Genomic DNA, 25,021 nt, shown 5'->3' on the forward strand with positions numbered 1-25,021 from the left:
ACAATGGCCAAACAGAACACCTTGCCCAGGCAGAACCTCCATCCATTCTCACACTCATAAGAATACCTCCAAATGTCCTCCCCTTCAGAAACCAGTGTCTCCCCAAAAATATAGATGCAAGGGTCCAAATGCTCTCTCATTTCAACCACAGCAAGTTCCTGGTGAGTGCTGTAAAAGACAACCCTTCTTCATCTGAACAACCAGTTAGCAAAGGCCATCCATCAACACTGACAGCAAAACAAACCCACTGGCCCCATATTTACCACAAATTTCCCTGCATTTTTGCCATGTACAGATTCCCGCTCCCACCTTCCCCCCTCACCCCCGACTATCACTGCCTGGAAATACAGGTTTTGCTACATTCTGGGACTTAGACACAACCTTTCCAAATAGTCAACGGGGGAGGGAAAGTCTCTTGAAAAGGCTTGAGACAAAAATAAGCAATCTGCGGTTTTGTGAGAGAAAAACAAATTTGTCAGCTGCATGATCCAAATCAAGTCGCTGCTTGCCTCCCATGTTCTTACCTCGAACAGTTGAGGTATCTCCCTTCTGGAAAGATAATCTTTGGCACTGCCCGAGTTCATCTCGCAAGCTGAAGCCGAGTGGAAAAGTCCTGCTACTGACCAGGGGTCAGGGTTATTGTTCAAGCTGCTCCCGTCTTGCATCCAGCTTTATCCAGAGACACAGCACTGAAGTCTCAAAATGTTTTGGCAGGAAAACCTCTTGTATATAAACCTCTCTCTCTCTTTCTCTTTAGGCAAGGGAACAACCCTTCAGATCAGCTGTCAAAACAAACATCTTTGCAATCCCGATAATCCTTGTGCTTCCATCAGCTTCAACAATTCTGTTAAGTTTTCTCGTCCTCGGCTCTCCCTACTTCTGCAAGCCTTGAACAATCTACTGCTTTTAGTTCCCCTGCTTTTATTTGTGTACACCCCTCTTCTGTTTTGTTCCCAATCTCCTTCCTTCTACAAGTACAGCTCAGAGTAAAACGGACGTGCAGACGCCCTCATGTTAAGTCTGTTACTGTCTTGATGGCTGGTGGAGCTGAGTGAATGAGAGGCTCCTTGCGCCCAATGTGTGTATGTGTCTCTCGTCTCCCTCCTTTCTCCACACAGGGTCCAAGCGTCCGCCTTGTTCCTGTCCAACCTGAAATCACAAGCCTGGGTGAAATCTGCAAACGTCAAAGATGTACATTTCCAAACTGAAGATATCTGAAATGCGACCTGAGTGATCACTTACCGGCTGGAATCAAATTGATTCCCCAGGCACTGAATTCCACATCAGTCCAGGCAAATGTATTTTGGAATCATGATTGCACAGAGACCGGTCGTTGAGCCCATTGGATCCGTTCTGGCTCTCTGCAACAGCAGCTCAGCTGTTCCTACTGTCCTGTTCCTTTCCATAGTTCTGCATATTTTTCATCAGATAATTATTTCATAGCCTCTTGAGAGCCAATGATAGAATCTGTCCGTGTCACACGCTCAGACAGTGCATGTCAGATTCTAACCCCGCGCTGAGTGACAAAGGGAGAGGAGGGGTTCCTCACGTTGGTTCACTGGCCAATCAAATGAAACTGGTGTCCTCTGCTTCTCAGTCCTTCCACCAATGAGAACAGTTACTCCCTCTGTATCCAGTCCTTCCACCAATGAGAACAGTTACTCCCTCTGCGTCTCAGTCCTTCCACCAATGAGAACAGTTACTCCCTCTGTATCCCTCTAAAACAAAATGGCATTTCAGTTTAGGCAGCCCCTGGTGGGAGGCTATCTCAAAAACAACATCAGAATGGGCAACATCAACTCACAAATCTGGGACTGAAACTTACTGAAAAAAACCATTGCCTGGGCTGATGGTATAGCCAGCCCCTGTGGTGCCCACTGGGCATAGAGATGTAAAGATTTAAAATATATCTCTTTGATGTTTGTAGATTTCGCCCAAGCCAGTGAAGGACTTTTATTTTAGGTTGATCAGGAAGAAGTTGGGCATGGAAACAGACCCTTTGGTCCAACTCATCCATGATGATCAGGTATCCTAAAGTAATCTAGTCCCAGTTTGCCCGAATCCCTCTAAACCCTTCCCATTCATATACCCATCCAGATGCCTTTTAAATGTTGCAATTATACCAGCCTCCACCTCTTCCTCCGGCAGCTCATTTCATACCCATACCACCCTCTGTGAAAGAGTTGTCCCTTAGGTCTCTCAGAATACACTGCATGCTCTCTCCCAATGGACTCCAGAGTGGAGATGTAACTATTTTGTTAATCCAACCTCTTTAGATATGTCACCTCTGTGGCAGAGTGGGAGTTGAACTTGGACCTTCTCATCCAGAGATAGGGACATGCCCTCTGCATCCCTCTCTGTCCAGACTCCTTGATCAAACCTCCTCTCAACTGAGTCATCCCCGAGAAGTACAGAACCAGCTTTGCCAGTTTATCAATTGCACTGAAGTCTTTTGTCCTTGGAGCCATTTTCGTGAATCTTTTTTGCAGCCTCGCTAACATCTTTCCTAAATTGTGGTGCCCAACATTGAATGTAATACTCCAGCTGAATCCAGACAAAGTATTTTATTAAAATTTTTCATGACCTTCTTGCATCTGTACTCTTTCCCTTTAATAATTAACCCTAAGATTCCATATTCGTTAATGGTCACATTCCCAATATGCCCTACCACCTTTATCCATTTGTACACATACTCACCTAGGTCCTTCTGGCCCTGCAACCCCATTTAGAAATTATATCCATTATATTATTTTGCCTTTCCTCATTCTTCCTCCCAAAATCTGTCAGTTCATACTTCTCCAAGTTAAATCTCATTCACAACTGGTCTGCTCATCCCAGCAGCTCCAGTATTTGATGAGATTAGATGACTTACAGTGTGGAAACAGGCCCTTCGGCCCAACAAGTCCACACCGACCTTCCGAAGGGCAACCCCCCCAGACCCATTCCCCTACATTTACCCCTTCACCTAACACTATGGGCAATTTTTGCATGGCCAATTCACCTAACCTGCACATCTTTGGACTGTGGGAGGAAACCGGAGCACCCGGAGGAAACCAACACAGACACGGGGAGAACGTGCAAACTCCACACAGACAGTCGCCTGAGGCAGGAATTGAACCCGGGTCCTTGGCGCTGTGAGGCAGCAGTGCTAACCACTGAGCCACCTTAATGTCCCGTTAAAGTCCATCGTTATCCTGACAGTTCCCAATATGAATGGACATACAGAGAATATACTAGGAGAAAGTGCACTAGGACTGCAGGTGCTGGGGATCAGAGCTTAAAAATGTGTTGCTGGAAAAGCGCAGCAGGTCAGGCAGCATCCGAGGAGAAGGAGAATCGACGTTTCGGGCATAAGCCCTTCCTCAGGGATATACAGAGAATAGATGTCCAGACTCCATGTCAAACAGAGATAGTGGATACACAGGTGATCATCTTTCAAAGTGGCATTAATTATATTAATTCAACCCAGCAGCTTGGAAGACTACAAATGTAACCCTAACGTTAAGAAAAGGGGAAGAGAGAAAATGAGGAACTACGGACCTCTTAGTCTGACGTCAATAGCAGGAAAAATACTTAAATCCATAATTAAGTATGCAATTTCTCTGTGTTTAGAAATTGCCTGATAGAACAGAGATTTACCAAGGGGAGATCAGTTTGATAAACCTGATAGAGTTTTGTTTGAAAATGTTACAAACAGAATCAATACTGGGGGACCAGCGGGTCTGATATATTTGGATTTTCAGGAGACTTTTCACAAAGATCCCAAAGAAAGTTAGCAAACACAATTAAAGCACATGGGATTAAGGGTGTTATATTAGCGTGGACTGAGGATTGCAGAAGGCAGGATGGTTCATTTCCAGGTGAATAGGCTGTGAGCATTGGGGTACTGCAAGCATTCACAATCAATATCAATGATTTAAATGTGGGGATCCACATTAACCTCCAAGTTTGCAGATGGTGCAAAAGGTGGCTGTAAGGAGACACCAAGGTGATTTAGACAGGCTGACTGAATGGGTATGAGCATAGCCAATTGAGTATTATGTGGATCAGTGTGAGGTTATCCACACTGGTACGAGGAACAAAGGTGCAACAGTATTTCTTAAAAGGGACCATGGTTTGCTTGTTCATAAGTCATTAGCATGCAGCTTCGGCAAATAATACAGAAGGTGAATGAAATGTGAGCCATTATCACAGGAGGGTTTGAGTACAGAAGAACAGATGTTTCACTTCAAGTGTACAGAATGCTGGAGAGACTGCACTGGAGCACTGTGCAGAGCGTTGGTCACCTTGCTTAAGGAAGGATATATTTGCCACAGAGGGTGTGCAGACAGGAGCTCACCAGCCTCATTCCTCAGAGAGTGAGACTATCCTGTGAGGACAGATTGAGGAGGCTGGGCCTGTGTGGACTGGAATTTAGAAGAATGAGAGAATTATAAAATTCTTAAAGGTTGGATGGAGCATAAGTGGAAAGGTTGTTTCTCCTGACTATGGGATCTAGAACCAGGGGGCGGTCTCAAAATAAAAGAAAAGCTACTGTTTAGAATACTGCATAAAATTCTGGTAAACACAGGAATCACTGGAAAAGCTCAGCTAGCCTGGCAGAGAGAGATCACAAGGTTCGGGTCAAGTGACCCTTCCTCAGAACTGGTCGTCCTTTAATAGGAAGGATGTTGTTAAACTTGATTTGGTGCAGAAAAGATTGACAATGATGTTACCAGGACAGAAGGGTTTGAGGTATAGGGAGAGACTGAAGCATCGGGGGCTGAGTTATGACCTGTAAGCTTTTATAAAGTCATGGGGGGCATGGCTAAGGTAAATAGACAAAGTTCTTTTTTCCCCCGAGGTGGGGGGAGTCCAAAGCTAGAGGGCATACGTTTAAGGTGAGAGGGGAAAGATTTAAAAGGGTGTCTAGAAACTTGTAAGGGTTCAAAAACAGATTTACAAGGTTATTGCCAAGGTTGGAGGGTTTGGGCTACAGGGAGAGGCTGAATAGACTGGGGCTGTTTTCCCTGGAGCTGAGGGGTGACCTTATAGAGGTTCATAAAATTATGAGGGGCATGGATAGGGTAAAGAAACAAAGACTTTTCCCTGGGTTGGGAGAGTCCAGAGCTAGAGGGCATAGGTTTAGGGTGAGAGGAGAAAGATTTAAGAGGGTCCTAAGGGGCAACTTTTTCACGCAGAGGGTGGTGGGTGTATGGAATGAGTTGCCAGAGGAAGTGGTGGAGGCTGGTGCAATTACAGCACTGAAAAGGCATCTGGATGGGTATATGAATAGGAAGGGTTTAGAGGGATATGGGCCAAGTGCTGGCAAATGGGACTAGGTCAGATCAGGATACATGGCGGTTGTGGATGAGTTGGACCAAAGGATCTATTTCCACGCTTTATAAATGTATGACCCTACTACACTAAACCATTTCGGACTGAGATGAGGAGCAAATTGTTCACTCAGAGGATGCTGTAATCTTTGGAATTTGCTCCTCCAGAGTCCCTTGAGAGCTCAGTCAGTAAGGAAGCTCAAGACAGAGATTGATAGATATTGAGTCATCATGGCCACCAAGGGGGAGAATCAATTATTTGGGATGGGATTAGCAGCCACGTGGAAGAAGGTGAGTTGACAAGGAAGATGCAACATAGATTTCTAAATGGAAAATCATGTTTGATTAGATTCCCGGAGCTTTTTGGAGAAGTGGTGGAAAGGGTCAGTGACCAACATTGCTGTGAAGTTTCTTTCGTGCTGTGCAGATATTGGGGTCAGTGTGTGACAGGGGAAACCCTTCATAGGCACATTGATTGGGGTACAAGGTGTTTCCCTGCTCAACTACTTTAATGTGGCCATCATCAATCAGATTAATACACTTATAGAGTCATAGAGACAGTAGTAAATACACTGCCACGAAACAGCCTTAATAGCTCATAGGATAGTAGCAACATGGATACAAAATTGGTTAAATGACAGGAAACAGACAATTCATGATCAGCGGACATTTTCTGGGCTCCAAACATTAACTCTGCTTTCTCTCCACAAGCTGCTGCTGAATTACTGAGTTTCTCCAGTAATTTCTGGTTTTGTTTCAGATTTCCAGTATCTGCAGTTCTTGGTTTTGTTTTCGGTTTGAATTGCTTTCAGCTTCTTGAATTGAGAGTGAAAACCGCAGGGTGGCTTTTTTAATTTCAAAAACATACTTTATTCATTTAAAAAAAAGTATACATACATAGTCACGGAAACAGTTCAGGACTGTGTAGTAGCACATGAAGAAGACAAACAAACATTGGAATTTCACTCTGTCGAACTAACAAACCCAAGGCATTTCTTAACCTGTGCAGAATTATATTTACATATATTTGAGGCTCCGGGAGGGTCAGATAACTGAATGGACTCCCATTTAACTTCAGCAGAAAGACCTCAGATAGCGGTCTTTCCTCACTGCCCCTTGGCGTTAGCTGCCCCAACATTTAGTGCACCCCTCAGCACATCGTCCTGGACCTTGGAATCTGCCAGTCTGCAACATCTCTTCAGAGTCAACTCCTTGCTCTGGAAGACCAAAGAGCGTCTTACCGAGTCAATGGTCCTTCAGGTGCAGTCAGTGTTTGTCTCAGTGTGCATCCAAGGGAAGAGGCCGTAGAGTCCTGTGTCATGGATCTGCTTGGAATGAACCTGGACACAAACCACTGCATCTCTCTCCAGACATCCTTTGCGAAAGCACACTCCGGCAGGGGATGTGTGATGGTCTCTGCTGGGACCCCATCCTGCTTGGTTGCTATGTCCGTTCGCATTCTCAGTGACACGCTAGGCCAAATTCTTTAAAATGTCACCATATATGAACAAATGTAACAGCGATACCATTCCCTGGACAGTTACTGCTAAATCAAGGCCATTCCTTCACTTGATGAATCCCAGACTGGAACCCAAGACCCTCCTCACTCTTGTTCTAACTCTCCTCCTCAAACAAGGAATAAAACTCCCATGACCATTGTCAGCTCAGGGACAATAAATTCAATCACTTTGGAGTAGATTCATTAGCTTTGGGTTTATAGGGATGCTATCATCGGTGTGATTAAACCCAGGTCTCAGATGTACAAGCAACTGTTTTTAATGCTTTCTGTGGTGACCTCGTTCCTAATGTAGTTACATTTGCATGTCTAGTTGTTGCTCCTGCACCCCATCGGACCATGGGGGGTGGAGGGGGTGGCGGAGCTTGCAACTTCATTTCTGAGAGTGTTCGCATTCTTTATTTGTGATTTTAAGCTGAGCCCCCCATCCATTTGCTTGCTCAGATAGATGGAAAAGACACTATGACACAGTTTTGAAGAAGGTAGTGAAATTCTCTCCGGTATCCGGCTCATTAGTTATCTCTCCAGTCTACGTCAGCAAACACACGATCTGGTCATTATACGATTTCTGATTGTGGGATCTTGCTGTGCATATGTTGGCTGCCACGTTTCCTACATCACAACTGTGACTACCGTTCAGGAATACTTCATCAACTGTAAAACACAGCGGTCATGAAAAACACTGCATAAATACAACTCATTCCTCCCTTTATATTCCCTCCCTCTGACCAGCAGTCATAGCCCCAGTCACAGAGTTGACTTTATTAAGTTGTACACGAGTTGGGAGGTCATGTTGCGCCTGGACAGGACACTGGTTAGCGCACTTTTAGAATACTATGTGCAATTCTCGTCTCCCTCCCAATAGGAAGGTGTTGAGAAACTTGTAAGGTTCAAAAAAGGATGTACAAGGTTGGAGGGTTTGAGCTATATGGAGAGGCTGAATAGACTGGGGCTGTTTTCCCTGGAGCTGAGGGGTGACCTTATGGAGGTTCATAAAATTATGAGGGGCACGGATAGGGTAATGAAACAAAGACTTTTCCCTGGGTTTGGAGAGTCTAGAGCTAGAGGGCATAGGTTTAAAGTGAGAGGAGAAAGATTTAAAAGGGACCTAAGGGGCAACTTTTTCACGCAGAGGATGGTGTGTGTATGAAATGAGTTGCCAGAGGAAGTGGTGGAGGCTGGTAGAATTACAGCATTTAAAAGAAATCTGGATGGGTATATGAATAGGAAGGATTTAGAGGGATATGGGCCAAGTGCTAGCAAATGGGACTAGATTAATTTAGGAAATATAGTCAGTATGGGACAAGTTGGACCGAAGGGTCTGTTTCTGTGCTGTAAGTTGACTGTTGCCAACAGGTCCTGGCACAGGAGTTGAATCCAGACCTGCTGGTCTAGAAATAGGCTCATTAGAACAGCACCACAGGATCTCACAGCAACAGCCAATGAAATGTAACATTTTGCTGGATTATTTATCAGATCACAAGACAGCGATTGATGATGGCCATTCATCCCATCATCACTCCTCCATCCATTGAGAAACTGCAGTGACACACCACCCACAGCACACACCTGCCTCTTAAACAATCTAATCTCCTATTCTGTACTCACTACTATGTGTTGGTCACTCTGTGTAAAGGACTTTTCGATGTTGGTCCTGAATTTACTTTCCACTGTATCTATCCTATATCCTCGTGTCCTAGTTTCAGATTGCTTCTTTCCATCCTATTTGATATTCCCTTGGAGTGACCCTTTGATTGTGAGACAGTATTCCTATCTTGGTGTTAGGAACGGTAGCCTTCGAACAAACTGCAGATCACCTTGGAAAATGGAGACTGACCAGAAAACCAGTGCCCGGTAGATGGTGGGAATCCATCAATCCTCTTCAGTTTATGCTGAGCCATTCTATTAGGTGGCATAAAATAGGCCACCGTCATTGGAAGACTGGAGTAGCAATGTGCAAATTCAACCACCAAAAGAATAATTATTTTTGATATATTTGATATCTAAATGGCTCCTGCTAAAGAAAAGACAGTTCTCATCATGTACAAAGGATACTTTCTATCAGACCAACCTCACTCTGTTGACTCAACCTTTTAAAATATCTACAGAAATTCTTCATGTCTGCTTTTGTATTTCCAGCTAGCTTTCTCTTGTACACTGATCTTCTTCCTTCTTAAGAATTCTTTAGTTTACTTAAAGAAAAAAAAATGAGAGAGATCGATTGAGAGAGAGATCAAAACAGACAATGGAAAAGTTACAAAATCTGTCTAAAATCTAAAAAGGGATCCAAGATGGCAGCGATCTAGGACGATCACATTGCAGAGCTCAGCACTGCAGAACAAGCAGGATGAACCCATCCCGGACCACCTCAATATCCTGGGAATCTGGAAAGGTCGTGGAGTCCCAGGAAAGTGTAGAAAAGCAAATTACCTGGGTTTTCACCATCCCGGGATGCTGAAGAAGGGAGGAGGAGCATCCAATGCCTGGCCCACAGCCCAGCCCGCAGGAGCCTCAGACTCGATTACTCACCAGGCCCCAGTGAAGGAGCTCGCGAAATCTCACAAGAAGTTGAGCAAGCAGATCGAGGAGAAGCTGGCCCCAATCTCTATCATGCTGGAGAAGCATGACCAGCAGCTGGGGAGACCTGGAAAAAAAGGACGGATGAGGTTGAACACAGACTCACAGTGGTGGAAACTGATGCCAGTTCCTCCAAGGATAGGATCCAACTCCTGGAGACGCAGATCCATAACCTGGCGTGACCAAGTTGATAACCTTGAGAACAGGGTCAGGAGCAAAAATATTCGATTGTCGGTCTGCCGGAAGGTAAGGAAGGTGAGCAGCTGGCGGGATTTATTGAGGACTGGTTGCTGAAATTCCTTTACTCGGAAGCTGGGGTGAGAGGCTTGAAGATCGAGAGGGCTCATCGGGTCATGGTGCAGAGGTCAGTTCAGGGTCAACGTCCTTGTCCTCTCTTGGTGTGGTTTCATCATTATAGAGATAAGGAGAGAATCATGGAAGCTTCCAGAATTCAGGAGAAGGATCCAAAGGCCCCAATTTACGAGGGTTCTAAGATCATGTTCTTCCAGGACTTCTCAGCAGCAGTAATCCAGAAAAGAAAATCCTCTGACGGTGTCAAGAGAAGACTGAGGGAGCTTGGGATCCAGTACTCTCTGAGGTCTCCAGCGGTGCTTTGGAGCACCTTAGATGGATCCATACATCTCTTTGACACGTCGGAGAAGGCAAGAGACTCTGTGGACAAATTAACCAAATCTGAACAATACTATGTACAAATATTAGTGTTGTGTGGTTATATCTTTGGTTTTTTGTTAAAAAAAAAGAGGAAGTCAGGTTGGGGCTTTCTTTTCCTTCTTTTATTGTTAATAATCTGGTTTAAACTATGTGTGGTAGTGATTGAGATGTGTACTTTCAATTTCTAGGTTATATTAAAGGATGGGTGGGGTATTTACTCTTTTTTTTTCAGAATTTCTTCATTCACATTGCTGTGCCATGGTGTATTCTCTTTCTTTTCTGTTTGTGTTTGCAGAGCAGCTCTAGCTAGGAGGAGGGAAATTGGTTGGGATGGCTAGATGCCTACTTATGGGCAGTTTATTTAAATACCCGGGCTGCAGTCTTGGCAGTGGAACGGGAAGTTGGGTTTTGGGATGGGCAGTTGACCCCTTTGGGCAGGAGGTGGGTTCCACTATTCACCACTTTTGGCACTTTATATGTTGGTTTATTTTTTGGTTCTTGTTTTATATAATCTTTGATAGCTTTGTACATTTGTTAACTGTAGTGGTTTTAGTTTCTGTAGTTTTCATGTTCAATGGATCATGTGACACTAAGACGCGGTGACTTGTGGTTTGAGTTCCTTCTCTCTGGAATTTAAACGTTACTGCAGTAGGTTATGGCTAATGACTTGATTAAATGGCGTACCTGGAATATCAAGGGGAGTCACTCACCAATTAAGAGGAAGAAGGTACTTTTGAGTCTTAGAAAGGAGAAGGTGGATATTGCTTTGTTACAGGAGGCACAGTTGGATGATAGGGAGCATTTGAGGCTACAGCAGAATGGCTTTGATCGGGTTTACTTTTCATCTTTCAATACCAGAAGTAGGAGTGGCTATTTGGTTAGGAGGAATCTCCCATTTAGGTTCCTAGAGTGTGTTAAAGACACACACGGGAGGTTTGTAATTCTCAAAGAACTGATAAATGGGGAAGAATATAGTGTTTTAAATGTTTATTGCCCTCCGGCGCATCCCCTCAAATTTTTGGTAGATGCGTTCTCTAAATTGATCAGTCTCGAGCCTGGCATATCATTATCGGGGGAAGATTCTAACTGTCTCATGGATCCCACAGTAGACAGGTTGCCCAAAGGCCCCCCGATATCCTCTGTACAAACTAAACAGTTAGTGGGTCTGTGTGGGGAATTGGGGTTGGTGAAAGTCTGAAGGCATCTCCACACCCTACAGGCAGGGATTTTACATTGTTTTCCAATCCACACGGATGTCACACCAGGACTGATTTTTTTCTGACCCCTGTGGCAACCCTGGACTTGGTGGCATCTTATACAATCGGTAATATTACCATCTCCGACCACGCTCCAGTGTACCTGTTGGTTGAGATTAAGGACGTTACAGTGGGTCCGAGGCACTGGCAAATGGATCCCTTTATCCTCAAGGATAATAAATTTGTGGAGTACTTCTCTCGGGAATTTCAGGTGTTCCTAGACATTAACTCAGGCCCAATTGGTAGCCCATTCGTCCTTAGGGAAACTGCCAAAACCTATTCCAGGTGGTTAGTTATTTCCTACTCTGCCAGTAGGAAGCAGCAGCAGAAGGGTGAGCAGCAATGTCTCCTCGAAGCACGGTTGAAAACAGCCGAAAAGGCTTATATTGATTAAATCTTGCTCAAGCTACAGAGAATTACAGTGCTGCAGTCTGCATTGACTTCATACAGACAGCAAAGAAGGAGCTTGCTTTTGCAAAGCAAAAGTTATATGAGCATGGTGACAGGCCAGACAAATACTTAGCATATCTCACCAGGAAACGGAGTGCCCCACAAGCCATCTCGGCGATCAGGGAAGGGTCGGGGAACCTAATATGTGACTCCAAAAAGATTAATGTGGAATTCCAGAGACTTTACTCGAAGTTATATTAATCTGAGGGTTGTGAGGAGGGGCATGTGAAAATGGAATGCTTTTTCAAGGATCAGGAGCTCCCGGGCGTGACCCCCCAACAAGAGTCTTTTCTTAATGCCCCTTATCAGAGCAAGGGGTGCAGGAGGCTGGGAAGCAGCTTCAGACTGGAAAGGTGCCCGGTCCTGACGGACTTTCCAGCAAATTCTACAAGGAATTAATAAACACATTGTCAGGCCCGATGCTTAACATGTTCAATGACTCATACAGTCATGATCATCTCCCACCATCTCTGAGAGAGGTCAATATCGCACTTATTCTTAAAAAAGGGAAAGTCCCTGAGGACTGTGCTTCATATAGGCCCATTTCACTCTTAAATGTGGACTTTAAACTCCTCTCTAAGAATCTCGCATTAAGACTGGAGACTGTGTTACCTTCTATTGTTAAAGAGGACCCAACAGGCTGCATAAAGGGCTGCAGATCCCCCAATAATGTTAGGAGGCTGTTTGATGTAGTTCAAACATGTCAACAATGGTCAATACAGGGATTGGTGATTTTTCTAAATGCAGTGAAGGCATTTGAGCGAGATGAGTGGCCGTACCTTTTCTATACTCTGGAGCAGTTTAGTTTGGGCAAAGTTTTTATAAGATGGGTAAAGGTTCTCTACAGTGACCCTCTCATTACGGCCATCACCAATGGGGAACAATCAAGCAATCTTAACATTTTTAGGGGCTGTCCCCTTTGGCCATTGCTTTTTACGTTGGTGATTGAACCATTGGTGGAGGCCATTCATGGGCATTCCAATATATCAGCTCCAGAAGTGGGGTCAAAATTACTTAAATTTCATTGTACGCAAACTATATCCTTATTTTTGTCAAATCCAGTAGTTTCAGTGCCTGGCCTAATACAATGCATCAGTGCGTTTGGCACCTTTTCGGAGTACAAGATTAATCTTACAAAGTCAGAGGCTCTGCCTGTGGGTGGTCTTACGAAGGTGCTAGGTCTTGAGGGTGAATATCAATTCCCATTTAAGTGGTCATGTTGGTGGGGGGGGGTTGTGTGTATTTGGGCATATGCACTACTCCAGTTCTGGATCGGTTGTTTAAAGCCAATTTTGTTCAATTAATTGACAAAATAAAACAAGACCTTCAAAGATGGCAGGCGCTTCCGGTCTCATGGTTGCGCCGGATAGTGCTCATTAAGATGAATCTTCTCCCCCGTTTGTTATACCCTATACGAATGCTCCCCCTGATTTTTGATGTAAGCTAATGTTCAGGAGACTGAACGGCTGGTTCAGCTCTTTTATTTGGCATCATAAATGGCCCCTTATTAAATTAGCTAAACCGCAATTGCCTCACAGACTGGAGGGAGTGGATCTCATGGACATTAAAAACTACCAACTAAGCTCGCTTTTATACTATGTGAGTGATTGGGCCAGTGGGGACTCTCTTTCAGTATGGTTAGATATCGAAGCCTCCCAGGCAAGGTGCCCCTTACCAGTTTGCTGTTTTTGGACAAAATGGGGACAGTTAGGGAATATTGCCATAACCCAATAGTCATCAATACTGTTATAGCATGGAGGGCAATTCAGCAGAGGGAAGGCAATATTGGCAAACCATCTTCTCTTACACCTATAGTGGGTATACCGGATTTTCGACTGGGTATGATAGATTCAGGATTCAAACATTAGGCAGCTAGGGGTGTGTCTTGCATGGGCGATTTATTTGAGGGAGACAAAATGATGTCCTTCGATCAGTTAGCACGGAAATACAAGCTATCTAACAGGGACCTCCTTCGTTTTTTTCAAGTTAGAGATTTTATTCAAAAAAAGACCACACTTTTGACTAATCCCTACAAATCCGACATAGGGAGGAGGGTACTCAGTACTAAGCATACACTCTCTGTCAGTACTTTATATCATCAATTGGAGGGCACCCCCTCAGACGAGTTCGATCGACTCTGCGGCGTGTGGGAGAGAGAGCTGGGTGTTGAAGTTTCTTCCGTGGCATGGGATGATATTCGGGAAACGCAAGAAAGATATCAGTTTGCAGTAGGACCCATGCTTTACAGTTGAAGATTCTCCACAGGGTCCATTTGGCTCTGGATCATTTGTCAAAAGTTAAACCAGGGGTATCATCAACATGTCCCAAGTGTAAGGTCTGTACAGGCACACTTGCCCATTGTCTCTGGTCCTGTGGTAGGCTTCAAACATACTGAAGCGCTGTACAATAGATGGGATTTAGGATGTAAGGGTGGAGAAGGACCCAATCTCTCCTTCTCTTAGCCTGCCTAGTGTGTTCCCTGTAGATGCGCATAAGAAAAAAAACTTTTATAACGTCCTCACTTTCTGCGCTAGAGAGACTATCTTGCTAGGTTGGGTAGCCAAAAAAACCCCAGGTCTCTTGCGTTGGGAGAAGATTGTTATGGAGCATGTCCCTTTGGATTTCCTCATAAGTACGGTACACCACAAAACTGAAAATTTCTATAAGACATGGCAGGCCTTTTTGGAATACCTGGACACAGATTTATCTGCCATACTAACAGGGACTTTTGTATAGCCATAATGATTGTGTTTTACGAGTCCGGTATCCAGGGAGGAGGAACTGCGAATGTATGAGTGTCTTGTTTAGCTGAGCTATTATTATTTATTAGTTTGTTGTTGGTTATTATTTATTTAGTTAAGTAGTTAGTTGGGTTTTTAAAAAATATATATATTTATACATTTGTACATGAGGGCGGGTTGGATTTTTAAAAAAAATTTTTTGGTGTTCTTTCTTTGTATTGTTTTAAATTATATTGTTTTGTATTTGTTGTAATATCAAACAAATCTATTTGTTAATAAAAATATATTTTTAAAAAATCTAAAAATACTTTAAATTTGACATTTTTAAATCTCCAACAATGAAAATATAAAGGAGGAGACTTCATGCTTATAATGTGCAGTAAAGTTGACTTTTTAGTAGTTATCACAAATAACTTGCTATGGCATGTTTAGTTTATATCTGCAGTACAAATACATCAAACTTCACATCATCCAACATCGTAAAACATTGAAGCAGATTGGTGTATCGATATCAAAGCCATTCCTGATGAAGGGCTTTTGCCCAAAACGTCGATTTTCCTGCTCCTCGGATGCTGCCTGACCTGCTGTGCTTTTCCAGCACCACTCTAATCTTAGTTTATCAATAGAATAGTGTGACACAGACAGGAATTTTTGGATTTAGTCGTACATGTTCCATTTGATCCTACACCTGTACTTAGCTTGAAGTTTTTGTTATCAGTTCTGCATAAGTAAGTGGAAATGTATTTCATCCCCTGACATTGGCAAGAAATTCCATCCCTCATCTCAACTTCTATTTTCCAATCTTGATTTCAGAATTTAAAATAAGTTTAGGAACTTTTCCTAAATGGAGACTGTGTCCTTCGCACTCATCTGCCTTTCAAACATTAAAAAAAAGACTTAAGTTCCGAATGGGAATCTTGGTTAATCGTAGTGACAGTATGTACCAGTATTTTGATTAATGCGAGTAGTAATCAGAGTGACAGCATGTACTGATAGCATGATCGGTGAGACACTTAACCAAAGCGACAGTCTGTACTGTGACTGTCATTACAAGAAGTTATGTTTTAAAATGTTCCTTTTAACCTAAAGTGAATTAGATCTTCTGAAAGTGGAGTAGGTAGTGGGGGTGGGGTGGGGGTGCATGTTGCCAACTCCTCATAAAACTTCAGTTCAGAGAAATATGCATGCGTTCTGGTTGCCGTGGGGAGAGAATCCCAAATATAAACCCATTGATTGATGTGTCATTAGGTGTAGTCTCAGCAAGTTACCACAGACTGCGTTTCATACCCAGGACCAAAGGTGATACTGTTGTGGGAAAAGCAGACTGAACTGTTAACAATCAAGCAGAACACTTTTGAGATTTGAGTTGTGAGATGGCACTGGAGATTTGAACCTGAGGTACTGAGGAGAAGTGAACATCAACTGGACAGCTCAGACTGACTGTATAACTGTATTTGTATTTGGCATATCTGTCAGAAGCACAGAGGCCAGAGAAAGGGCTTTGAAGGGCATATTTTATTGCATTTGTACCTTGCATTCAAAGCAATTTGTTTTTAGTGAGTTCCATGTGCTGTGTGTATACAATATTGCAGTTTTATCTGGTTGTTAGCCTACTTTGAGTCTGCAAATTATTCACACAAAAATCAGGTGGTTGCTGTGGTGTCTGCTTCATAACTTATAACACACTTCACTGTTTTAAATAAACTAATCCATGGTGTTAATCAATCCTGAGAGCAATTAATGATTAAATAATTATCATTTACATGAATTATTTAAAATCCATCAGTTAGTTCATTAGTGCAAAAGTACACCTTTAGTTTGATCTATTTCTTGCCAGTGTTTGATCTATTTGATTTGTTTGTTTATTATAGTAAAAACCTTAAAACCTGTATTTTTGTCCTTGGAGTTCATTTCGTGGGTCACTGGGAAAATCATCTCTAATAATGAATCCCTAAAAGGATCACAGGAACTGAATCTTGATTGGAGTAATCAATCTGACAACGTGTAACCTCATCGGAGTAGCAGTTAATCTGAATTACAATATGTTGTTATGATCACAGCCGATGGCAATAATGGACAGGTCAGATCTCAGAATGAAATTTCACTTGATAACTCCTAAGTTTTTTTTTGCAATTTGGTTCTTATGGTGGTCAGACACTGAACATGTTTATGTGAGAATGATACTCTTAACACAAGTTTAGAATAGAAAGTCAGATTTTTAAAGAAGCTATGTAAGACATTTTGGAAACATCTTATCATAAGCAGCAAAAAAGATAGATTAAAGCCTTTTTTCTTCAACAATATCCTTTGCAGATACTCAGTCCCAATGATGTATCACTCATATTTTCACTCTTTAATTTCTTACTCAACTGATAAAGTCACAAAATTTCCTATCGATAACTTTCTACACAATCACCAAGTGTGATTCTCCTAAAGATATAGGCTAATTCATTTACTTTTCTTTCTGAATTCTCAGGAAAGCTCAGGGCTTTTTCTAGCCTTATCTCCTTGGACTGCTAAACCAGATTGGGATTTTTTTTTCCAGTTTTGATGGCTTGGTTAAAATTAAACTGGCCTCTCTTTTGGTCAATTGCAACTTAGTAAACATATCAGCAATTATCTCACTGAGTAACTTCTAGTTAAATCATGCGATTTCTTAGAAGGGTTGCTTTGCCTCACTGCTTAGAAAAAAGTTTCTAATCCTTCACAAAAAGCCACTTTCACAGAATTGGAACCAAAACTCATTTATTCTACTTTAGAAGCCAAATTCTCAAACACTAATATATTATAACCCTTCATCATGGTATAATTGGAGGTTGGTTAGCTCAGTTGGTTGGATGGCTGGCTTGTGATCTAGAGTGACACCAAAAGTGTGGGCTCAATTCCTGTAGACAATAGGTTCAGGAGTAGGCCATTCAGCCCGTTGAGCCAGCACCACCATTCATTATGATCATGGCTGATCATCCACAATCAGTATCCTGTTCCTGCCTTATCCCCATAACCCTTGATTCCACTATCCTTAAGAGCTCTATCCAACGCTATCTTGAAAGCATCCAGAGACTTGGCCTCCACTGCCTTCTGGGGCAGAGCATTCCATACACCCACCACTCTCTGGGTGAAGAAGTTTATCCTCAACTCTGTTCTAAATGGCCTATCCCTTATTTTTAAACATACTTCCTGCCTCCAGAGTGTCCAATCCTTTAATAATCTTATTCTAGCTGAGGTTACCGTGAAAGTGCCACCTTCTCAACCTTGTCTTTGCCTGAGGCGTGATGACCCTCAGGTTAAACTTACCATCAGTTGTCCCTCTAATGAGAGAGCAATTCTCTGAGACTGTGCTGATTTCACCTTTACTTGTGTAGTGATGACTGCTGGGAACAGCTCTGAAGGAAATTGTAACATTACTTTCTCAAGTAGAGATTTGGTGGCTCTGTCATGATATTGATTTTCAATCTCATACTTGTCCATACTGAATGTAACTGGGTGTGTGCTTCCATATAGTGGGAATTATTTTGTCATGAGCTGAACTCATGACCTCTAGTGCAATCAGAAAGTTCACAGTATCTCTCAAACAGCCATCAGTAAAACATAAACCACTTCTAAAAGAAATTTCAAACAGTGAGCAGTTGGACATATATTAGCAGCAACAATCCTTAGAATCATCTCAAATCCCTAGAGTGTGGAAGCAGGCTCTTCGGCCCATCAGGTAGACACTGATACTCCGAAGAGCACCCTACCAAGACCCACCCCCTCCCTGTGACCTTGCATTTCCCAAGGCCAATCCATCTAACCTGCACATCCTTGGACTGTGACGAAACCGGAGTACCCAGAGGAAACCCACACAGACACGGGGAGAATGTGCAAACTTCACATAGACAGCTGCCTGAGGGTGGACTCGAACCCGGATCGCTGGTGCTGTGAGGCAGCAGTGCTACCCACTGAGCCACCGTGCTGCCCCAACTTTGACGCAATCTACTATTAAAATGGAGATTCACAGAAATGTTGGTTAACCCAAGGGATGACAATGCCAACAACAATTTACATTTATGTAGCAGCTGTTAGATAATGAAACAGAAGCATTAGAAAACATAGTGAGCCACAGAAGGAGACTTTAGCCAAGATGTCCAAAAGTTGATTCAAAGAGTTAGGATTTAGCAAGTGTGTTACAGCAGGAGAATGAGTCAGAGAGTCATTGAGTTGAATTTGGGTGAGACCATGGAGAGATTTGAATACAAGGAAAAGAAAGTCAGCACATTTGTTTGCCTGAGTGAACTGTTCTCCCAAATGGAGACAGAAGTTCCAAGGACATGGCTTCAAAGAAGAGTGTGGGAGAAATTCCTGGTGTCTTGGCCAATAGTTATCCATTAGTCAACATCTCAAAAACAAATACCTGATCATGAACATATTGCTAGTTGTGGGAGCTTGCTGTAGGTAAACTCACTGCAGTCTCCATGCTTCAGAAACATTAAACTGGCTGTAAGATGCTTTGGGGTAGTCTGAGTTTGTGAACAGTGTTTGTGAACAGTGCTAAAAAGATGCAAGTCCATCGCTCTTGTGTTGGTGAGCTGCATTTTCCACAAGGTATCTGTCAGTATGGCCTCAGGATAAGGGGAGGTGTGATCCCTGTCAGGAGACAGTGGGGAGCTGCATTATCAGCACGACTGGAATAATAAAAACACCAGGCAGGGAATAGATGCCATCATCCATCAACATTTTGGATCCTTACCCAGCAGCCAGGCCTGGGGCTGACAGGAGATGGATAAGTCAAACGTGTGCATTCTTCAGACAGTGGGATCCTCAGTGTGAAGGCAGCTTCATTCTTAAAAGGTGCTGTTAATATTGAAAATAATTTTTGCTACATTTCACCTGGGAAAGCCTGAAATGTGACACAATTCACGTTAATACAAATTGAAAGCATCGCAGCAATGGTTGTACAATATGCACAAGTTACTCTGTTTTTATTTATGATCTTATATCATTCCAGAAGCACAGGGGCCCCTCATTTCAGTTAAATCTCTCACCTCTCATTTTATTTCACTGACCTGCTTCTCCAGTGACCAGAAACCTACTCTGGAGCAGGAGGCAATGTAATTCTGCTGTCTTGACTTTCATGGCTTTGTACAGGTCAACTTGGACAGTGAGCATCCGTAGGCTGGGGGACATTGCATCCAACACCAATTCCATCCTGCACCACCATCCATATATTAGCAGAAATTGGAATCATGCAGAGCTAATTCATCCTTGTCCCCCCTCCCACCACAGTGCAGACAAGGGGTTGAATTCTGACCCTGTGTGTGTGACTCGGCATTACATTGAGCAGCATCATTCCTGATGAAGAACTTAAGTTTGAATCATCGACTCTCCTGCTCCTTGGATGCTGCCTGACCTGGTGTGTTTTTCCAGCCTCACTTTTTGACAATGCCTTTAACCTGCTGAACACATACAGTGGAGATAAATGGAGGACACCTCGAGTTCTGTGCCCAGGGTCCAGGACTGCAAAGACACACCAGAAAACTGGGCCCATCTGAACACGCGCTCTTCAAAGGGATATTTCAGTTTAAGTTGAAGGAATAAAAACTGGATTAATTCAATTTCAGGTCAATTCAAAAAGCAAAGTTCAGATGCTGGAGAAAGAGTGAGGAAATATTTCCCGAGATTTTCTCACAGGAGAGGACTCAGGGAATCCAAAAAAATAAAAAGCAACAAGTCACACAAACTGCCCTCAGTGCCAAGGAGAACTGATGTCAAGGCAAAGAGAGAGACAGGATGACGAAACCTTGGCCAGGAATGGTGGATCCACTGCAGTATCTAAAAGAAGGGAGTAGGGGGGTACTTTCGGGAGAACATTTCTCAGGGTGGACCCTGAGCAGCAGGTGCCACGGTCACTCAGGGTAGGAGTTGAGTCAATTTTTAAAAAAGTCTTTCATGTGACGCAGGCATTGGTGACTGTCCAGCATTTACTGCCCGTCCCTAGTTGCCCCTTGAGAATGTGGGGGTGAGCCACCTGCTGTAGGTTGACCCACAATGCCCTGGGGGGCAGAATTTCAGGATTTTGACCCAGCGACACTTTTCCAAGCCAGGATGGTGAGTGGCTTGGAGGGAAACTTGCAGGGGCTGGACTGCCCATGTATCTGCCGCCCTTGATTTCTAGATGGAAGTGGGTTTGGAAGGTGCATTGGTGTATTTCTGTAATACATCGTAGATGGTACACACTGCTGCTACTGAGTGTTGGTGTTTGTGAACATGGTGCCAATCAAGTGGGCCACTGTGTTCTGGATGGGGTCCAAATTCTTCAGTGTTTTTGGAGCTACATCCATCCAGGTAACTGGGGAGTACCAACTCCTGACTAGCTCCTTATAGATGGTGGACAGGCTTCAGTATTGCTAGCTGTGACCTGCTTTTGTAGTCATTACGTTTAGGTGGACTGTCCAACTGAGCTTCTAGTCAAAGGTAGCCTCCATGTTGTTGATAGTGGGTGATTCAGTGATGGTAACACCATTGAATGTCAAGGATTGGTTGTTAGATTATCTCTTATTGGAGATGGTCATTGCCTGGCATTTGTGTGGCATGAACCTTACCTGCCACCTGTCAGCTCAAGCCTGGATATTGACCAGATCTTGGACAATGCACAAGACTGGGTCAGAGTGAGAGGAATGCAGATCACTCAGAGGGGGTTCGAGCTGCTAACACAGAAATGTTGCAATAAACATTAACAAGGTGCCAGTGTCAAGAGCTAAGAGCCAGCCAATGCTGTTATTCAGTTATGCTTGGTATTTTAATTGCCCTTTTGCCATAGAGGGAAGACTTGTTCTATTGTTTAAACACAGAATCCCCAAATTCCTGCAGGCTTGTGTGTCCTTCACAAGACATGGGACAGTCAAGAGCATGAGAAACTATGTAAGCCAATCCTTTTATGGGATTCATGACAAATGAAAACAACATTTTGTTTACATGTCCCATCTCGGCCACGAATCTGCTGTATAATCAGTTGGGCCTTTGTTATTTTTTGTTTATACAAAAGAAAGTCACAAACTTGGGAAAAAAAATTGTAGCTTGTCTCTCTATTATTTACTCTCCCCAGAAAAACCATTCATGCCCCTCCATTGGATTTGTAACATATCGCCAAGCACTCATGCTCTCAGTCTGTGTGAGATGGGGTTGGGCATGTAGCTCAGGGCTGGATGGAACCCATCCTGATTGAGTGTCTTACTTCAGTTCTACTCTTGCCCACATTTTCCACCCCAGCAGAGGCTGCTTTCATACACTTCCCTGTTACATCACCAACATTGCCAATCTTTTGGCAAGAGCCCAGGTGTTAAGAAAGTATGGAAGTACAAATTGGGAGTTCTAGCAGACCATTCGCTCCCCGCACCACTACTTCATACAAGTCTGGTTATGGCCTCAACTCCACTTTCCTCTGCACCATTGATAACTTTAGAGATAATTATAGAGTCATAGAGATGTACAGCATGGAAATAGACCCTTCAGTCCAACCCGTCCATGCTGACCAGATATCCCAACCCAATCTAGTCCCACCTGCCAGCACCTGGCCCATTTCCCTCTAAGCCCTTCCTATTCATATACCCATCCAAATGCCTCTTAAATGTTGCAATTGTACTACCCTCCATTCCATACACACACGACCCTCTAAGTGAAAATGTTGCCTCTTCGATCTCTTTTATATATTTCCCCTCTCACCCTAAACCTATGTCGTCAAGTTCTGGACGCCCCCACCCCAAGGAAAATACCTTGGCTGTTTATCCTATCCATACCCCTCATGATTTCATAAACCTTTATAAAGGTCATCCCTCAGCCTCCGATGCTCCAGGGAAAACAGCCCCAGCCTATTCAACCTCTCCCTATAGCTCAAATCCTCCAACCCTGGCAACATCCTTGTAAATCTTTTCTGAACCCTTTCAAATTTCACAACATCATTCCGATAGGAAGGAGACCAGAATTGCATGGAACATTCCAAAAGTGGCCTAACCAATGTCCTGTACAGCTGCAACATGACCTCCCAACTCCCGTACTCAATACTCTGACCAATAAAGGGAAGCATAGGAAACGCCTTCTTCACTATCCTATCTACCTGTGACTCCACTTTCAAGTAGCTATGAACCTGCACTCCAAGCTCTCTTTGTTCAGCAACACTCCCTAGGACCTTACCATTAAATGTACAAGTCCTGCTAAGATTTGCTTTCCCAAAATGCAGCACTTCACATTTATCTGAATTAAACTCCATCTGCCACTTCTCAGCCCATTGGTCCATCTGGTCAAGATCCTGTTGTAATCTGAGGTAACATACTTCATTGTCCACTACACCTTCAATTTTCGTGTGATCTGCAAACTTACTACCTATAACTCTTATGCTCACATCCAAATCATTTATGTAAATGACAAAAAGTAATGGACTCAGCACCGATCCTTGTGGCACTCCACTGGTCACAGGCTTCCAGTTTAAAAACAACCTTCCATCTCCACCCTCTGTCTTCTACCTTTGAGCTAGTTCTGTAATCAAATGGCTAGTTCCTCCTGTATCCCATTAGATCTAACCTTGCTAATCAGTCTCCCATGGGGAACTTTGTCGAATGCCTTACTGAAGTCCATATAGATCACATCTACTGCTCTGCCCTCATCAATCCTCTTTGTTACTTCTTCAAAAAACTCAATCAAGCTTGTGAGACATGATTTCTTACACATAAAGCCATGTTAACTATCCCTAATCAGTCCTTGCCTTTCCAAATACATGTGCATCCTGTCCCTCAGGATTCCCTCCAACAACTTGCTCACCACTGAGGACAGGCTCACCGGTCTATAGTTCCCTGGCTTGTCCTTACCACCTTTCCTAAACGGTGGCAACGGGTTAGCCACTTCCAGTCTTCTGGCACCTCACCTGTGACTATCGATGATACAAATATCTCAGCAAAGGGCCCAGCAACCACTTCCCTAGCTCCCTACACAGTCCTAGGGTACAATTGGTCAGGTCCTGGGGATTTATCCACCTTTATGTGTTACTCAAAAATTTAATTCTGCCGTAAAAATGTTAGATAACCCTTTCTCCCACGTTCTCTGGATACAAGACTCACAGCCCTGCTGCTGATCTCTGTCTTAGGTGGACCCTTTCTGACTCTGTCTCACACACATACCACCACAAACACACTCACATGCACACACAGATCACATACACTCTGCCACACACATACACATGCACACAGATGCATACACACACTCTCTCTCTCGCGCACACACACAGATCGACACTGTTACAAAGCTGGTCGCTTTATTTTCTAAAAGCTGTTCCTTTTCTCAAGGAGACGGTGTCCTTGGTTTTCTTCAGAGGGGCCATAAACCATCTCCTGGTTCTGATCAGACTGGCTCAGTACAGAGATTAAAGAGTATTGAGAGACCTTTTTGTTTATATGCAAACAAATGATACTTCAGGCCAAAGTTGTCAGGTTGTATAATGAAAGGGGAGCGGTCAGCTCTCTAGCTGACCAGTTCAGTCCTGAACTAGTTAGGAGCTCAGCTGTGTAGAAACAGATTATGATGCTCTCTCCTTCTGCTCTCCCAACTTCAACCTGTAAGCATTTGTTCCATTTATACTGGTTTCTAAAGGGAGCTTACTTATTGGGACTGCGGTGTATATTCGGAACAGCATGATGAAGTCTGGTTTGGGTAGACGGATTTCTGTAGGGGTTCTTTATTCTGTTCTTTGTGTTTCATTGTACAATTTTGTGGATAAATTTCTGTCTGCTTTAAAGTCTGATAGTTAACCTAGCTAACTTACTGTGGGTAACTTTCAACGTACGTTTACCGAAACACATAGCAATGTTAGGTCTAGGGCTGCCTCCTAAGAATATGTTGTGTAGTCTGGCCTAGTGCACGCACGTGCACGCACACCTGAAGTCAGGTGAATTGTAAATTAATTGAATGAACTTGATTACTCCGATTGCGATGGACTAGCAAATCCAGAAATCCAGTTGGTGTTCTGAGAACACAGATTGAAATCCCACCATGGCAGATGGCAAAACTTGATTTGAATAAAATCTTGGACTAAAAAACCCAGCTTAAAAGTGACCACCTAACCACTGCTGGTTGTTGTGAAAACCCAGATACAAAAACAAGTTTCTGGAAAAGCTCAGCAGGTCTGGCAGCATCTATGGAGAGAAATCAGAGTGAATGTTTCAGGTCCAAGAAATAAAGAACAATCCAGCACAGGAACAGGCCCTCCAGCCCTCCAAGCCGGCGCCAACACATTTTGCCCTTGCACATTAAAACTGTCTTCATTTACAGGATCCGTATCCTTCTATTCTCTTCCTATTCACGTATTCATCCAAGTGCTTCTTGAATGTTGCTTTTGTGTCTGCTTCCACCACGTCCTCTGGCAGTGTGTTCCAGGCATTCCCCACCCTCTGTGTGAAAAAACCTACTTTGCACATCTCTTTTAAACTTCCCCCTGCACCTTGAACCTGTGTCCCCTGGTAATTGGACCCA

The 25,021-nt window shown here is 43.4% G+C and overlaps 1 protein-coding gene across 3 annotated transcripts in view; it reads right to left on the minus strand.

Annotated features, from left to right (window-relative positions):
- The window catches only part of LOC132825896 (adenylate kinase isoenzyme 1-like), a 165,317-nt gene extending 163,823 nt beyond the window's left edge, over positions 1–1,494 (minus strand). The window contains exons 1-2 of one of the 3 annotated variants that reach the window (XM_060841510.1): positions 1,243–1,494; positions 525–1,149 (exon numbers count right to left, since the gene is read on the minus strand). In XM_060841510.1, the coding sequence (XP_060697493.1) occupies positions 525–665 (141 nt within the window). In that variant the 5' untranslated portion in view covers positions 666–1,149; positions 1,243–1,494. Of the gene's footprint in view, positions 1–524; positions 1,164–1,242 lie in introns of those variants that run through there. The other 2 variants (XM_060841512.1, XM_060841511.1) reach the window with 2 other exon arrangements.
- Between the last annotated feature and the right edge of the window lie 23,527 nt (positions 1,495–25,021).

Source organism: Hemiscyllium ocellatum, chromosome 21, assembly GCF_020745735.1.
Source record: "Hemiscyllium ocellatum isolate sHemOce1 chromosome 21, sHemOce1.pat.X.cur, whole genome shotgun sequence".
Lineage (NCBI taxonomy): Eukaryota > Metazoa > Chordata > Chondrichthyes > Orectolobiformes > Hemiscylliidae > Hemiscyllium > Hemiscyllium ocellatum.